Source organism: Haemaphysalis longicornis, unplaced genomic scaffold (assembly GCF_048455015.1).
Source record: "Haemaphysalis longicornis isolate Haplotype H1 unplaced genomic scaffold, Haemaphysalis longicornis Haplotype H1 scaffold_10, whole genome shotgun sequence".
Taxonomy (NCBI): Eukaryota; Metazoa; Arthropoda; class Arachnida; order Ixodida; family Ixodidae; genus Haemaphysalis; species Haemaphysalis longicornis.
In genome coordinates, this window is record NW_027526204.1 from 122128114 (window position 1) to 122146210 (window position 18097).

Below are 18097 nucleotides of genomic sequence, written 5' to 3' on the forward strand. Positions count from 1 at the left end.
GCTGCGAGCAGAAGTGGTCGAAAGGCGGAAAGTTGACTGACAGAATGGGCTTCTATGAGCTCTTCAGCTGTGTTGTAAATTCCTAGGCGTTCCAGTTTGGCAGTGGAATCGCTTTGAGGGATTAAAAGCTCCCTTTTGAATATTTTTCGTAGGAGGCAGTTGATTTTAGATAGCTCCGTGTTACTTGGGTTAAGGTACAGGAGAGCGTATGTCAGGCGACTGAGCACGAATGCCGGAGGCGCTCAAGTTCCGTCATTTCCTTATTTCGAGCTGTTATGCGATGGATGGCCAATAGTTTGGTTGACATGTGAGGTGAGTTGAGAGCTATATCGTGTATTGGCTATGTTGCGCTGTATGATCAAACCTAGGACTTTAACCATATGGACACATGGTACGGGATTATTATGTATTCTTATTGTTACGTCTGGAGTACAGCGTGACCGGCGGGGTGTGGGGAGGGTCAAAAGCTCCGACTTACTTGGGGATCATTCAACACCAGCCAGCGCCTTATCTGCTACGACGATGTCCGTGCCTCACTGAAGCGCCTCCTCAATTTGTGCATCACTACCTCCTCCGCACCACAGAGTAATGTCATCAGCATAGAGACTATGTCTAAGATGTGGAATTTGAGCTAAACGCTTAGGCAGATTAACGAGAGCCGGATTAAAAAGGAGAGGAGAAGGGACTGCACTTTGAGGGGTACGAAATGAGGGCTTGGGAATGGTGTCTGATACTAAGTCACCGACGTGAATCACGGCAGTGCGGTAAGTAAGGAATTCTTTAACATCAGTGTAAACCCGTTGCCCGGGGTTAGTCATAGCCAGATTTTGCAGTATAGCTCGATGTGAAACTGTCAAAGGCTTTGGTGAGATCTAGTGCTAGAACAGCAGCTGTAACTGCCTTGGAGGGCGGGATTATTATCTCATTGAGTTGCAAAAGGAGATCCTGTGGCGAAGGACCCTGCCTGAAGCCTGGCATGGTAGGGGGAAGAGCATTGGTTTTAGTGAGATGTTGAACTAAGCGGGAATGAATGATGTGTCCAAGAAGTTTCCCTACGCATGAAGTGAGGGATATGAGGCGGAGATATTCCAATTTCAGTGGCTTTCTCGGTTTAGGTATTAGAGGTATTTTAGCGTGCTTCCATGAAGGAAGCAAAGTGCCTGTGGTCCAATAGAGATTATAGTACTGTGTGAGGATGTAGATGGAGTGGTCTAAATTTCGGAGGAGTTTATTGCTTACACCTCTTGCCCAGGTGCTGATTAAGGTCGAATCTAAGAGTGCCGCTCTGACCTCTGTTTCTGATATTTCTCTTAGTCCGGATTATTGTCGCCCGCGTATGACGAAAGCTCTATAGGCCTCGTGCGCTGGTATGGTGGCGCCACTGAATCTGAAACAGTGGCGCCCCCTGTCGATCCGCGCCGCATCTTTTGCTCGTACCGCGCTTCACCGGTCCGCGTATCCCTGCTTAGCGCAGTCACGCTCGCACTGCGCACGGGAAACGCGGACCGGTGAAGCGTGACTGCGCTAAGCAGGCCGTGCGTGAACTGTTCTACTGTTTGAAATAAATAGGATGCCCTGAGAAATACTACACAATAAGGCTACTTCACCTTCGGAACAAAAAAACTAGACCCCAGCAACCACGTCTTCGGCATCAACGCAGAAATTCAGACCGAAACAGGACCGTCTATATAGCCCTTGAACATGGTGTGATTGAAATGAATAGTTTGAAATACAAGTGAGGCTGGGAGTAAGCAGAAAATATGGAGTATAAATTTTAATCAGTCAGCATTTTTTCTAATACCCCAGAGCATATGTGTAGTGCCTGGAATTTGCGCAAATACGCACAATGTGAGATCGAGGTTAACGCGTCGTAATGGAGTACTGTAGACCATTTGTCGAGTGAAATTAAAAAGACATAAAGTAAAAAAGAATAAAAATGAACTTTCCATATCGAAAAGTCTACCTTATTCACAACGATCACACGATTAATAAGACGGTTATAAAAAACCCGGGAACACAACCCGAAAAATACAAAAAATTATTAAAAAGCACCAAACACCAAACGGCTTACATTTGCACAAAAGGGAATATATATATTAGCGAACTTGACACATTTTTCGTATATAGCGTAAATGTATGTTATCCGTATAAGAAATGCTAAAAATATCAATACAGCTAGAAATGAACTAATCAAACAAAAAGAAAATGAATTCGCCGTACTCACCTGCTTATTGATTACAAAATCGAGAAAAAGCAAACAAAAATACTACAAAAAAATCAGAAAAGCACCAATATGGCTGAAATTAAAAGCCTCAGGATGAACAGAAGCGGCGTAGGAATCCATGCGCAGGAGACGTACAGCTCTCTTAATTTCTCAATTTTTGTCCATATTTCACGTACATAATCCCGTGTTTCGTTTCTGTAGTTGTCGGCAAACCCAAAGAGCTTTTTTTCTTTCGTGGAAGCTGCTGGAAGGCTGTCTGCCGCGGCTGGGGCTAGCACACGGTGACGGTGGCTGTGTAAATGAGTAGCCACGAGAGCCGAGCAGAAATTGTCCACGGAGTTGCCGCGTGCGTGGGATAAGCGATCTGTGCGTCCAACGCCGGACACATAGCAGCAGATAAAACGCTTATTAAAACATTAGCACGATGAGCGCTATTGAAACTGTCGAACATCGAAATTACTGTACACGCCACCCGAAAAAGTTACCCGCACAAATTCGCGATGTGAAATGCGGTTATGCTGACGTCCTGCGTGCGAGGGCAGCCACCAAAATGTACAGCCCACATAAGCTCCGGCAGAGGCTGTTGACGAAGAAATGCTGGAACCAAGCGTCGTGGTGATCAGATGGCTTCTCGGAGCGCAGCCTGCGCTCTCCTCATTTGCATAAAAACGAACATAATTTATTCTTCGGCGATGTTCCAGCCTTGTTTTTTGGAATTGTTGAGCCATCCGCAAACGTAAAAGTAGGCTGAATTGCTTATTTTTCGCCTGTAAAAGCGCCGTTCTGTGATACCACGGCCGCTGGCGGCGGCTGACCTCGCCGGCCCCGAACGAGAAAAAAAATGCAGCATCTCCACTCCGTGGATGATGGCGAGGGTGCGGAGTACTGGGAATCGAAATGACATTCACGTTGCGCCCCGAGTGACATTAGATTTGCGCCCAGACCATCATTCGATTTTAGTCGCTTTGCGTCCGCTTGCCGCGCTTTCGTATTCGGGGAAGCTCGTTTTCTTCGTAGGCGTTGAGGAGCAGCGCGACGCTTCTAACGTTCGTTTGCGCACATGGCGGGAAGAGGGTGTGTGATTTCCGGAATCCGCTGATATACGCGGTGCAGCGCGGCGCCATCTTGTGTTTACGCGTAGCGCCGTCTAGCGTAGTTCGATGCAGTCACTGTGTGTTATAACTTGATCATAACCTAACTACACAGGTGTTTTTGCGCGTTTTCTCGTTGCTGGGTTATGTTTGCGCGTGTTTTCGGGTGTTGGAGTGTTCTTGTACGCTTTTAGGTAGTTTCCGCATAGATTTTCGCTTGATGGTGGTGTGCGCACGGATGGACGCGGACAGCCATTGGCAGGTCCTAATGTACTCTGCACCGTTGCAGGCGTGGCAGTAAGCCATTTGACTCTCGGGTACTAACTCATGGTCGTAGGCCAGTGGGTAAGACGACTGACACTAACTCTGTCTGGTCTACCAGACACAGGCTCAACTCCTGCCGGTGCCTGCGTGATTTTTTTCGATTGTAAATTGTATGCGCACGGACGCGGACGGACCTTGTGAGGTCCTAAGGTGCTCCGCACCTAATATGCCGCCGTAACTGCCAGGAGGCACTGCCTGTGCCGCTCAAGTAGGAGTGCACTAGCTCTATGTCCCCTTCGACTACGTAGAGTGTACGAAGACGGTCCATGAGTTGTGTATCTTCACCGAAGAATTGTTGAATAATTTTCATGAGCCGATTATTAGTAGCTGTTCGCGAGTGGCTGCGATCCAACGTGTGTTTAAGGAGTGCCCAAGTACGCCTCATGCTGAGATTTCCTTTCATCTGTTCGCATACCTGGCCCCATTCAGCACGAGCATCTCTATCGTTGTAGCGACAGAGGCTAACCTAACTTTAAGGCGCCTATTGTGTTTCTGCTTATGCCATTTACGCTGTATGCTGCGATAAACGTGCCACAAATGATACAGGAGGGCATCCACTAATTACGCAGCTATTTCGAGGTCTACGGGATTGTCGTGAATGCGTTTGTTATCGAGAATTCGACTGACCGAGGTATGATACGAATCAGAGGAAGTTTCAGCGGACTCTGACACTGCACAGGTTTTCCTAAAGGCATCTTAATCTGTAAGGTATTGCTGTCGGGGTCGGCGCACGATTTCAGATAGGAGCTGTAGATCGAGTCGTATAATGAAGTGGTCGCTGCGGAGTGTATGTGGTGTGCAGAGTCATTGAACTTGTGGGATCCCGCGTGAAAAGTAAGGTCCGGGGAAGCATCTTTTTGCACGCTATTGCCGATTCTTGTGGGGGTGGAGGGGGTGGACTCGATTGTTAAGCGCTGACCCTGGGTGAGCTCCCATAAGAGACAGCCCTTGCGGGTAGTGTGCGTGCAACCCCCGGCCGTGTGGGAGGCACTTAAATCACCTAATTAGGAGGAGAGGGTGGGGTTGGGAAGAATGAATAGCAAGGTGAAAAAGTCTTGGAATTCGTGTGAGTGCGCACGGGGGCTACTGTACACGTTGGAATATACAATCGGGAGGTTTTGCGCTTGGGGGGGGGGGGGGACAACCAAATCATGCGGAATATCAATGTTGTCAAATTGTAAGCGTTCACCGGGAATATTACGTTGAACAAATAGTGCAGTGTATGGGTTATGCAGAGATTGGAAGGCCTGATAGCCGTCAACTTGACGTTCGGTACAGGTTCTTCTAGTGTTATTGCAACAGGGGTTTTTGTCTAGAGAGAAGTAGCTGTGGGTTGGGGCGTTTTCGGGTAAAGCCTCTGCAACTCCACTGACAAACAGATCACTCGGCGTCCCGCTTATTGATCGTCAAACTCACTAGGCGGAGGGGGGTATTTTGCGTCAAAGTGTGGTCGCTGGTAGTGGCGACGATTCTCCGCAGGCAGTTATGTATATTAGCACGTAGCGATTCAGTGGTTTCCTGCATGTCTGCCTGGTTGGCCAAGAGAATTTTGTGGATCTGAAAATGTTGTTCCTTCTGCTGCGCGCGAGCTATCTTGCATGCAACCTCGATCCCAGCGAGGCGATCGTCTGATAGAGTGCGTGTAGTGCCGGCGGTAGCAGGGTTAGCCGTGGCTTTCCGCGTAATTGGGGTTGGAGTGGAGACCTCCCGGGAGGCCGCAGTTGACTGCTGCTCCGATTTCACGGAGGGAATAGCGGGATGAGTGTGTCGTTGTTTGTTTTAGGAGGCTGTTTTCGCGTCTCATTGCTGCATTTATTGCTTCAAGGTTAGTGTTTCTGATAGCTTGTAATTTAAGAATTTAAGCTTGCGTATCAGAGGAGGTAACATACGAGGGTAATGATGATGGCGATGGAGCACTGAAAGGGGAGTGCTGGCAGCACATGCACCTTTGCCTTGTCGATGCCCTATGAAAGGAGCTGTGCGGCGCCGGCGTGACACGGAAGGTCTGGTCGTCCACAGGAAAGAGTCTGAGGTCTTGGCAGGTTGCAGCGGTGGAAAGTCCGTGGCACAAATGGTCCTCAAAGAAGCGGCAGCCTTAGCGCACGACACGGCAGGTCGGCGCGGTTGGTAGCGCTTGGGACATGCTGCCGTTCCAGTAGCATGAGCGCCCTCACAAACGATGCATTTCGGAACACAGGGATGATTTTCGGGAGCATTGACGATTCCTCAGGTTGAGCACCGAGAGAGGGCTTGTCCGATAGGGCAGACATCGCGTCCATGTCCTGGCCGCCAGCATAAAATGCAGGCTTCTGATTTCTTGCGAAAAGGTTTGCAGCGGTGTGTTGCGGCGCGATTACGGACCCAGTAAGGGACGGTAGTTCCATCGAAGAGAATTTGGACTATGTTAGAGTCACTCAGCCTCCTGGCGTCGAGCACTCCGAGTCCAGGGTTGAAGTGGCAGATGCTATGGAGGATTTGTTCTGGGGCTTCATCGGCTGGGATATTGAAAATGACGCCCGTCGATGTATTAGATGGGGCGGGTACGTGCTTGGGCAACGGCTATTGTTTGCCATTCAAATTTAGCGCCTCTAGCTGCGCATAATTCGGTGCTCGGCTTTCGTCCGGGGTGCTAGCGATGATGAAATTCGCCCTCGCGTGAATGCGGATTTGATCTCCTTCATGGGAACATAGTCCCGCTTGCTCGTGCACGGTGTCAGCCAGAGTAGCCAGAGGGACTTGAGTGAGGGCTGTACGACCTCTCGGTCGAAGGATGACTTTGACGTGGTACTCCGGCAAGTGGAGGACCGGCGGAATCGTGCGCGCCGGTCGGCAGCGGCATCGGATGGAAGAGGCATTATAAGAAGCTGCGATGGCGGAGTTTGCCAGGAGCGATTGTCCACGAGGGTATTGCTGACGGCGTCGAATCATCACCCAAGAGGAATGGGCAAGGACTTTCGGGGCGATGTAATCTCCCGCAACGGTAACTCCCATCATGCTGCTGCCGAAACGCTGCCCACGGCTGGCGCGCTCGTACAGTGGAGTCGAGGCTGACGGCACGTGCTGTGGAATGCAGCGGGTGGCCGCAAACAGCTTCGGCGGGAGGCGTGATCGATGCTGTTCTTCGCTGTGGCGTTAGGGTTATCATTTTGAGTGGACAGTTTTTCTGGCTCGTTGGGTCGATCATGACCTAAAGCGGTGTTACGAGAGTCTTTACATCATGCCGGAACGATTGGTGTGGAAAATAGGTAGCAGGCACTGCTGGTTCGCTGGTGGCGAAGCAAGATGTCAGGACAAAGCCGGGCTTGGTCGTGTCGGCCCCTATGCGAATCTCCAATGCCAGAATAGCGCTCCCGACGCCATCCCACTCACGTACAGGCTTCTCGTGAACCTAATCACCAACTCTCTGAATCTTATAATACTCACTGGGCATCTGGTTGTTTTCCTCGCCAATGGAAAACCGCGGAGACGCGTTTCTTACCTGAGTCGTACAAGTCACCGCATCTGAACGCAATGCGCCCGATATCGCTCCCGTCCTAAGCTAGCAGACCAGCTGATACTGATATATGTCCAGTCATTTTTTGTGGGCGAAGCCGAATTCTCGGACAAAATTTACGGGTTCCGGAAACACTTCAGTACCCACGGCCTTCTCCTCCGCTTGAAGAAAGTTCTGGCACGGCCAACCCGTAACTCTCCGAGGGCCATCTAAAAAGCGTCTTCGATGATGTTGTACATTCAGCTATTCTCTACCGACAAAATCGGACTTGATGTGGCTTACTCGTATACACCTACATTTCAAATTTCCTTACCTAACCCCAGGTTACCCTAATTGTTGCAATCTCACACAGGATCTTGTTATCGAAGGCAAGGAAGGCTTCATATTTTCTTCCCTTGACTTGAGGCTGGCCTTACTCGACTCGAGCCACTGAATGCCATCCCTATTATTCATCATGTTATATATGCCGATAACATCACCATATGGACAGATAAAGCAACCACGCACATTGCGCAGCCTTACGCATTGTCAGTGGGCCTTCTGGGAACGCGACCTGAGCGCGTTCCCTTTCGTTCGGATTCGCCGCACTGCTTGCTTCTCGCGGGAACTTGCTTGGCGAGATGTCGGCGAGGGGGATCTACCGCCTCGCCGAATAAGTGTCTTGTGGCCGGCGAGAGCGTGCGGGATGCAAGCGGGGAGGTTGGAGCTCTGGAAGCGAGGCGACAGGACGCGCCTGGTGATCTCCTTCCTTCGAGGATCGGGCAAAAAGAATGTGACAATGGCTGCCATCGGCGTCCCGGCGAGGCAAACGCGAGCGCGTTGAGGCGCCCCGGAGATGACTGTTGTCGCGGTGAGTCGAACCTGTCGATTCCCTTAAATTGCCCGGGCGAGTAACTAGATCCTCGCCGTCAACCAGCTAACCAAAATGCTGTTTTTATGTTTATTATTCAGTAATAAATGTCAATGAGCGAAAACACTTGCCGCTTCCTTTCTTCCGTTGAGCCACGGCCCGCCGCGGCTGGCGCGGTACAGCGCGCAGTCGCGGGGTGGGAGATAGCTTGCTTGCTGGGCGAAACCAGAAGACAAAGACTGATTAGTCTCGCTCGTCGCCGGTTTTGCCATTACATGGGGAAAGTAACCTACCTACTTTTACCCCTCTACAATCCCACAGCCTTCAATGCGCACCTAAGTAATCCGCAGTAGTAATTTTGCGTCAGCGCCCACCAGTTCAAAATACTATTCCCATCTGCCCAGAATTTGGCAGCCAGACCAACAGACTTATCAATTCAGCCAAAAGTTTCGGTGCAACCATACAAGCAAATACACGGTACAATCTGACCTTCTCAAAGCTGTCCAAGACATTCATTCAAGTCAAACACATGCTCCGCCGCATCTCTACCAGCTTGTCCCCAAAGAACAATTTATGATAAAACTGGTCAGAACACTTCTAACCTCTAGAGAGACATACGTAACTCCATACAGCTGCCTCACCAAAGGAGACCCGGACACCCTCCACAAACACATACGCAAGGCATTCTATGAAGCACTGCCGCTACGTATAAACAAGTCTTCTCGGCAGGTTCTTAACTAGGGATTCATAACACGGTTTCAAAAGTAGATGAAGGCCACCTAGCAAGACAATTTTCTCTAGCGGGAGAGAATGCCCTGGGTACTGAGGTGTTTCTGAGACCCGTACATGGTACCTGAGATTCAGTCTTCCTCCTCGCAAAATGGCTAAACGCGTATCAGTAAAAGTTGGCCTGCCACGAGGGCTTTTCTGTACGCAAACACCTATGACTCGCGTATCCAGCATCTCCTACAGATCTTCTTGTCCCTCCCCACGCTTATAGAGGGCTGCTACATTGGTTCGCCCAATAACCAAGAACATGTACCCTTATCTCCACCCGGGGAGAAGACAAGCCCGGAGTCAAGCCCACAAGAACATCTTTGATAAGGTAGAGGGCCGCGGGGATATGAGTTTCGACAAGCTTGCATAACGAGGAAGATTAATCCGATGAGCGAAGTTGAACAATCCCCTCCCGTGGGTATGTGGCGCCAAGATGTCGCCCAGGGCAACCGGAAGAATAGCCCGAAGTGTAAAAGTGATGGGGGAGAGGAAAGAGATAGGGCTGAATCAAACGAGCAAGGCTTCTTAAGGATACCTGTAAGATGCTGTAGCTGTGGTCTCCTTATGCCGTCGTGTGGACGCCCGGAAACCCAACCAGGCTGCAGTTCCACCTTTGTCTGCTAGCTGCTCGTCGACCTTGCATTGAGTGGCCGGCATCGACTGGGCGACGTGGTGTTCCCGTGCCGGGCTGAAGTGCCAGCGTGTCTGCTAGCTTTTCGATGGGGCGACGTAGTCATGCCGTGTCGAGCTACCAACAGCCGCCCCAACGAGGACTCCGCGTGGAATGCGCCACAGCACGCGACACGTTTAATTCATTGCCGCTTTGTTTTTGAACTGAAATCAGAGGTGTTTCCCCGCTTTCGCTACACTTTGTGTGTTTAGGATGCATTTATATATCGCATTCTTGTGTCCACTGTTACGCTATTCACATTACCTCGTCTTACCTCGATAAATGTTCGTCTCCATCTTATCAGCTCTTCTGACGTGGCTGTCTCATCTTTGCAACGCGAGTTTCGAGGACTAGCTACCAATACCATCACAAAATCTATGGGAATTGTCCTCGTAGAACTCCGTCCAATGGGAACTCGACAATGTTTCTCTCAACCACACTCCAAGCTCTCTAAATCAGAAGAAACGACTAGGCATTGCATCGAATGCGCTTATACGAAATTTTTTTCGCTTATTTTCTCGTCAAAGCACTTTCTGCTATGGGCAAGGGAAACTAGCCCACATTTTATTACAGTGCGCACATAACCCCGAATTCCCTCCCTTTCCGTCCCACCTACCCTCCATCAGCTGCAAAGAACCTGATTGCCAGCGACCACTTCGATATCGCGACACTTCTGGCATTTAGGGCATCGGTCACCCGGTCATCACTTGGATTCCCGGACTGGGGAACGCTCTTAACATCATGCCTCTATAAGGTTTTGTACTAGTACTACTACTATAAGTGTTGGTCATGGGTGCTTATACGTCCTCGCGTAAATTCCTGCGTACTCCGCCTATGCGGGAAATTATTTAGAAAGGCCTTTGGCATTTTCTATTGCACCAATTTGGTACCACGTAAATACTCGAATTCTTGTTTTACCCTACGTGTCAACCAGTCCAGGAGAAATGAGATCCTTCCAAGCCACTACCCCATTTTTTCTATCATTTTATGTTGACTAAAGGGGTGTCAGAGATATAAATACCTTCGCTACATCAGTACGCTGTGCACATTGTACGAACGAAGAAACGCACAGCAAACTTGATCTCCACTTAAAGCGAGCTTTGTGCAGCTCTACTCTATGATCCACGCAGGCACTTTTCAGATGTTCATCCACATTTCTGCACCGGGCAACAAGTGGTCGTGTTTTCTTTAAGCACGTGACCATTGAATTCCCAATGCGGTGGCCCAAGAGAGACAGTGCCCGGGCCCTGTCGTCCAGCTCATTCGAACGGAGTGATGTGCGGATTGAACTACCCACGGAAACTTATAGTGACGTGCCATTCACGAAGCGGACAAGGCCTTGTGGCAAACCCGGTGACTTCATTCAACTCACGCCCGGATTCTTAGCTCAAACCCAAAACTTCACAATGCAAGGGTGCACCTACACAGGCAAGTCGGTATGAATGTAACTTTCGATTTTGAAGGGGCACTGAAGACAAAGAACATGTTCGGTTCATGAAGAGATCGCTTTTCCTTGACAACAATGATACGAATTTTATCGTAAGCTAAGAGAGCTAATGTGGTTTAATGGCACTGACGAGGTTTGTCCAGCAAAGACCCTGACATGCTACGTCAGGTGAAAAATGAAACGAGAGCAAAAAAAGAAAAGAAAAGAAAGAAAATAGAAGAAAAATAAAAGCCAGAAGGAAAGAAAGAAAGAAGGAAAATAAGAAAAAGAAAAACGAATGATGAGAATTGGAGTCTGAACCGAGTTCAGTAGTTCGGTATAGATTCGGAAGTATACTCGAGGAAATATTCCCTTCAAGTTGAACAGAGTTCTGAGACGGCGGAGTACACGCAAACACGGCACGATTAGCGTTAGCATAGCAGCCATGCTGAACACACACACGCGAAATGTTAACTTTGACGCCCCACAGAAGTTAAAAAGTTGAAAGATGAGGAACTCGGTCCTTTATCACACGTACTACTTTTAAAGACTGTTGAATTGTCCTAAACTGCTGAGGAACAAATAACGCTGGAAATAAGCAAAAAATGAAGCAGTGGCTTTCGACGCCACTTCTTGGCGAGGTCTAATGACGTCAGAGAATCTTGTTTCTGCGATTGATGGCTGCCTACCTAAGCCACCGCGGAGAAATATTTTTGCAAGATTTTAGTTGGGCCTCTAGTAACCTCTAATCGAATCGCTTGTATGCTATCGTGTAGTTAACGCACTGATAATAATGTTTTGTCGTTCTGTCTATGGAGACACTGTCATTTGGCGCGAAATTTGAAAGTGTTTCAGTATTCTTTCGATTCCCAATACTGTACGCAAAACTAGTACTTTGGATGAAAAAAATGAAACCCGTTTTATTTCGTCTTCATGCCCCTGAAGCAAAGTTATTTGTCGGGCAAATGGACGGTATTCAGAGGGAAAACGCAAGCGCACCACCTCCGTGTTTTGAACGTACCAGATGCTTTCCTTGATTCGAGCAGAAAGAAGGTAGACGCCCACTTTTTTTCGCGAGGACCCTGATAAAGAAAGAGTAGTGCCCCAAAACACAAGCAGCGACTGGGGCCTAATTGAATATTAACCTTAGCAGGGTAAACGAAAAGTCCGAGGAAGGACACCGTGTCAAGTTTTCTAGGAAGTCATGTCGGAGTAACGTCCTTTCTTCACCAAGGCTTGCATAAAGACCATAGTCGGCTCACGTTTGAGTACAGTTCGTGATTACGCGACATCCGCAGCTTTTGTCAAATGTTTTTGTTTGTTTTGTAAGTACATAACGCGTGCACTTTTTAAGTGAGTTAATAGCCCGTTTTCGCACATTCGCTTCTGACCCCGTGGTTGCATGCGCGTTTCAGCATACATGTTTGTTCACCAATGGGCCCACTACAGGTATGGTGTGTTCGACGAATACGGTATCCCTGGGGACAAAAGATACCCGCTCATTTACTGTCCCCAGGCTGGCGTGGTGAGTATACGTAACACGGACACGTATTGAAAAAGAAATCACCGCGATTGGATGGGAATCAGGTTGGATTTATACGAACATCAGAAGGACACAAAATACACGACATACGGCGTCGTGTATTTCCTGTCCTTCTTGTGTTTGTCTAAATGCAAGCTGGTTCCTACCAGACTATATTTGAAGACGCACAGACCTAAGGCATTCTACAACACTGTGATGTGGATTATATCTGGCTTGCGCGGTTGGTGTTGTACAAATTCAAAATGCGCCTTCCAGGACCTCTTCAAAGCTTTGCAAAACGTGTAAAATAGCTTACCCGCCTAGAAAACTTTACTGAAGCAGCACAAGAAAGCATAGCACCCATTTCTTTTAAAGACACACGAACTCGTGTTTTATTGGAAAACCACCACTTTAGTATAACCTCACATTGGGTGCTAGCCAAACTCCAACTAGCTTATTGGTTTAAGAAATGTACGGCAAATTTTGAGCGTACGAGCGGCATATTTACTACGTAAGACAATTTAAACCATACCATTTAATGGTATAGTGATAAACATGGGAGTTGGTATATTAAAAACCTAGTAAACGAATTAAGTGATAGCAGAATATATGATCGTTTAAAGTAAGCTGATCCCGTTATCCACCGCGTACTAACGAAATTTTACTGCTTGATTGCCAATGAAGTCTCGTTGCTCCTGCTAAAACTTGGGATGAAAGTTTAGGTGGGAGGTAACAATGATTCATTACAGCTTTATAATCTTGTTTCGCATTTTAGTGTATACTGCGAGGTTTCCACTGCTTGTGATCCTAAGCACACTTACGCATTTTACCTATCACTTGAACCGCTAAGAAATACTGCCATCAGGATTTCCACCCGCGCGCAGCCCAGCTCATCCTGCTTGTTGTAGCGTTCTTACCTACAGATTTGGGTGTGGTCAAATCAAGGCCGGGCATCCGCTCTTTGAATAAATAGATGAAACTTTATTAGGAATTGGCTGCACGCAGGTTCCGAAAATTATGGGGGAGGAAGGGATGGGGTCAAATTAGGTCCGGCTCACAATGTCCAGCCTGGCGTGCGAAATCTTTGAGGAAACGCAGGGAACGAGTGGCATTGACGGGCTGTGGTGGCGTTATCCAGTACTCATCCGTGGTCACTCCACCGCGATGACGCTCGCGAACCCCCTCAAGACGAACACACGCTCACACGAGGTCTTCATGGCAGAGTGGACCCCCCGAGTTCCACATCCGGCAGGTGACGTCAGGAAGGGGGGATTCAAAGTGGTCTGATTGCTGGTGTCCATGACGAGGGATCTGCCCTCGTCACTTGGCTATGACATCATGTGTGAGTGGAGGTCCGGCTCGTGGCTTGCGTATGAAAACTTCGGCAGCCCGCAGTAGTCCGTTCTACAATTAATGATGGTTAGGCGGTACAGAGGCTAGAAGCATTTGGCGTCCTTTTTTGCTGCAGGATGTCTCGCGGTCGTATTTCGTGAAGTGGACGGACGATGTTGCGCCCGTCTTCAAGCACCGGTGAGCGGGAGTAGATACCACGCTCACCAAAACATGTGTGGCTTTATTTCTGAAGCCGGCCGCTTGCTCGGGAACCCAAGTCACATGTACGGCCACATTGTGTTGTACGGGAAGTGTGAGGCAACTGCTCATAACTCTGAGTCCCAAACGGTTGTCGTAGAATGTGCTCCAATTTTTTATGACTCCAAGGGAATGCGTATGAATTGTTAGGCTTTGGTCAGTGAGGAAAGCACCCTGTGAAGAACAATGTGTCATTAAGTCCTCATCTTTGCGTATAGCGCGCACCTCCACTCAACAAGACGTTGGCCTAATGTGATCGTCGTACTGGAGCAGACTTACATGGGACATGTCACGTTCTGTAAGATAAACGGCAAGGCCTGTGCGCTAGGAGGAAAAATTTCAGGACCCGTCCGTCAAAACACCTTCTGTAACGTTCATCTTAAGCGCAGAAAAATACACGGACACAGATGACAGGGACAAGCGCTACTTCCAACTGAATTTTATTGAATCAGGGTGAAATATATAGCAGCAAAAATACAAGACATACAGAAAAGGTTACAATTATACACAGATTAAAACACTCCCACCTCCCCTCGCGGGAACCCCTGTGTAGATGCGACGCATAGGGGGTTCACGTTGCAGCGTTGGACAGCGGAGGAACGGCGCTGGAACGATGGAGCGGAGCGGCGCAGGCACCGCGTTTTATAGCACGCATAACGGTGAGGGGACGCGCCGGCGCCAGTGAGTCTGCCAAGGCTATGACGCAACACAATCCAAAACAATCCACTTTAATCCAATCCAATGCGCCTCGCGAGAGTGTTCGCTATCGGAGAGGAGAGGGGGTGAGCGGCGGAAAGCGCTGCTGGCGCGGCGAGGAGAATGGGGGAGGCGCGGACGCCGGCGACGACAACGCCGGATGCAGGGACAAGGCGGGTGAATGAGATGCGTTGCATCTAAAATAACGGAATCGCTTGGCACTGTCCCACACGTGTCAGTCATTACCACGACCAGTTCTTTTTTAAAAACGCTGCCTCCTTATCGGACAAGGCTACCGATGTCGTGCTGACACACTCGAAATCGCCTGGTTGCATTTCAGCTGCCTCCACTATCTCACGCGTGCTCTGATCAGAGTCGTGAAACAATATCACAGAGTTTCTAAAGTATGGCTCACACTTGAGGCCTTTTCTGTATCTCTTGTATTTTTGCTGCTATATATTTTACCCTGATTCAGTAAAATGTAGTTGGAAGTAGCGCTTGTCCTTGTCTTCTGTGTCCGTGTATTTTTCTGCGCTGAGGATGAACGTTATGGAATACCAACTAGCCCGAACGCAAGTCCACCTTCTGTAGTTGCATCTGCGCGGGCAGCTCGAGAGGATTGATGTAGCGCGTTAACTCGTTGGCGGGTAATAGGATTCTGCGGGTGGACATTCTTATCTTTCCATAATGGAATCTTGGAGGCATGTTTGGAAGCGATTCCGGCAATAATGGCTCCTGGCCTCAGGCAGTCCCTGAGCCGCGCCTTGAGTGATTGCGGCTCTGCTCTTCGATAGTCGCAACCATTGTAGGAATGCCAGAGAAAATATGGAGTTATTCTATTTGCGGGTGTTGGGGAAGGCCAACAAGAAGACATGCTCTGGGTAAAACTATAGTCGTTGATTTTGTGCCGGAGTGAGGTCAGAATACTGGGCTGCATAATAGACGCGTAATGTTAGGATTACTGTTGCTAGCGTGCGAGTACCCTTGATACCTGCATCACCGTCTTGACTGGAGATCATCTTCATCTTGAAGACGATCGTCCATGTAAGCGCGAGCCATGCATTCGCACTTAAGTCCTTGTGAAACGGCACCCCCCGAATGCAGGCTTGGCGGGTAGGTGTTCTTAGGGCTGGTTGGTCTCCCAGCTCGAGGCTGACTTTGGATATATCTACTTGTGATGCTCCCAGAAGATTGCACTGAGTTTTCGCAGCCCATGGGCCGCGGTTTCATGATAGAGTGTGAAAGGTAAGCGACTAAACCAGCCAGGGTTGTTTAAAGAGTAATTATTGCTCGTTCTGTTGTGATATGCTGCCCCGGGGCAGTCCATATTGTCCCGGTGTCTCTAATTACAGTGGCGACGTGGTCAATCCCGCTAACCTTAGTGCGAAAGTGGACTGGAAGAAGAGAAGGACTAAGTCCTTTTACCGGTGCTTTTGCCCCAGCTGTGTCGCCATGTTTGAAACTCCGTCTGCTTATTTATTAAAAGTGCTCTCTAGTTTTATCTACACGCTACATTTTCGGTGGAAGGTGCGGGATCTGACCCCGTATGCATCGAGACGATAGCCGTGCTGAAGACGACACGTCTCGAACGAAGCTGACTCCGGTTCCCCAACGCACCAAGGTGCTTCTCCCGAATTTGGACTGCTTCCCGCGGCAACCAGGGCAGCGACAACACACGTCATCACCTCAACTACGATGAAGACCGGCCATTCTGACCCAGGTCACTTCGTGATCCATCAGCCGCGAACGCCGCCAGCAATTCCCGGCGATGTCTTTGAGGACGCTGAAGAATAGCTGACCTCTATGAGCGCGTCTCGAGGTTTAATGGTTAGGATGGAGTGCTGAAACTGCGATACGTGTATGTCTCGCTCGACCACCACGCGAAGACGTGGTTTGAGAGCCACCAGAGCGACGTGTCAAACTGGGACGAATTTTGCAGCAGGTTTCTGGCTGTCCATACAACGGGCGACAAGAGGGAAAAGGCCGAAGCTGCGCTACACGTCAGAAATCAGCGCCCCAGTGAGAGCGTGGCAATCTACTGCGAGGACATGTCCCGCCTTTTCAGACGTGCTGACCCGAGCATAGCTGAAGAAAAGAAGCTGTGTCACCTCGTGCGAGGTGTGAAATAGGAACTCTTTGCCGGGCTTGTCCGCAATCTACCGCACACCGTCGCAGAATTCATTGCAGAAGCAACGACGATGGAGAAGACACTGGAACAGCGCGCCAGACAGTATGACCGCAATCTGAACTGCGCGCCAACGGGTGTGCTGTCTGCTGCCTTGGCCATCAGCAAAGATTCTCTACGGGAGCTAATTCGTTCTGTAGTTCGGGAAGAACTCCGCCTGTCCCAACTGCCTGGGGCTTTGCCGGCGTATACTTCTCTTGCTCAGGTGGTTCGAGAGGAAGTAAGGCAAGCTGCTCGAGAACCAGAGGAACTAGATCTTCAGCCGCCTCCTCTCAACTCAGCCACATACGCTCAAGCTCTGCAACAAGCCAGCACGTGTGCTGCTGCGAGTGCCGCCCTCCTGTGTCCACCCCGCCTTATACGCATGAAAATAGCGCCGTTGGTCCCCGCCAGCCTGCCATCCGACGCACCGAACTTGCGTACCACGGCACAGTTCACAAGAAGATGTATCGCGGCGTGCACCGGACCGCATGCCAATGTGTTATCGCTGTGGAGAGGCTGGCCATCTATACAGGGTGTGCCCTTTATCGCCGTGCCAGACTTCGCGGTTTTCGTCCCGATGCTCCTTGCCCCAGAAACGGTGAGCGTCCTGCCAAAATCCGAAAGTACCTCTCCAAACAGCAATCTTTCCCTGTGTCCAACCGTCAGCACGTCGAACTAGCGTCGTCGTTCCATTACTGGTCTCCAAGCCATCATCGCCTTTCTAGCTCATCTGGCGTCGCTCGCCCAGCCCGCGGAGGGAGAACTGAGATCAGTGACTTCTGGAGGTGAGGTGGCTGAACGGGCTTCTAGCGAAGATCCCCCAACCTGCTCGCGATGACGCCCCGCTGAACAGACACCACCAGCCAGTTCTGAACAAGCAGCCACCTCTGAGCTGGCTGTGATGATCGACGACTACGACGTTACTGCGCTTATCGATGCAGGGGTGGACTACTCGGTCATTAGCAGCAACCTGGCGCAGGAGCTCAAGAAAGTCCTCACGCAGTGAAGAGGGCCTCACGACCGCTCCATCAGGCCGCTGCCCAGCTAGGGTTGGCATATGGGGCTACATCTACGTCGGTCGTACTTCCAGAATGTCCAATAGATGTCATACTGGGTATGGACTTCCTGATAGCGATCGAATCAGTTATCGATCTGCAGTCGTCCACACGGACGTTCTCAAGAGGTGCCATCGCCATGAATGACCCAACATGAGCGGCAGTCCTTGCCCTCCGGGTGGTAGACGATGTTACTGTACCGCCGCGAAGCA

At 49.7% G+C, this 18097-nt stretch overlaps 1 protein-coding gene across 1 annotated transcript in view; it reads left to right on the forward strand.

Moving 5' to 3' along the window:
• The window catches only part of LOC144160060 (calcium-activated chloride channel regulator family member 3-like), a 33843-nt gene extending 16007 nt beyond the window's left edge, over positions 1–17836 (forward strand). The window contains exons 2-7 of the mRNA XM_077691676.1: positions 10560–10857; positions 12271–12380; positions 13846–13907; positions 16729–16781; positions 17424–17428; positions 17684–17836. Coding sequence (XP_077547802.1) covers positions 10560–10857; positions 12271–12380; positions 13846–13907; positions 16729–16781; positions 17424–17428; positions 17684–17836 — 681 coding nt within the window. The remainder of the gene's footprint in view (positions 1–10559; positions 10858–12270; positions 12381–13845; positions 13908–16728; positions 16782–17423; positions 17429–17683) is intronic.
• The last annotated feature ends 261 nt before the right edge of the window (positions 17837–18097 follow it).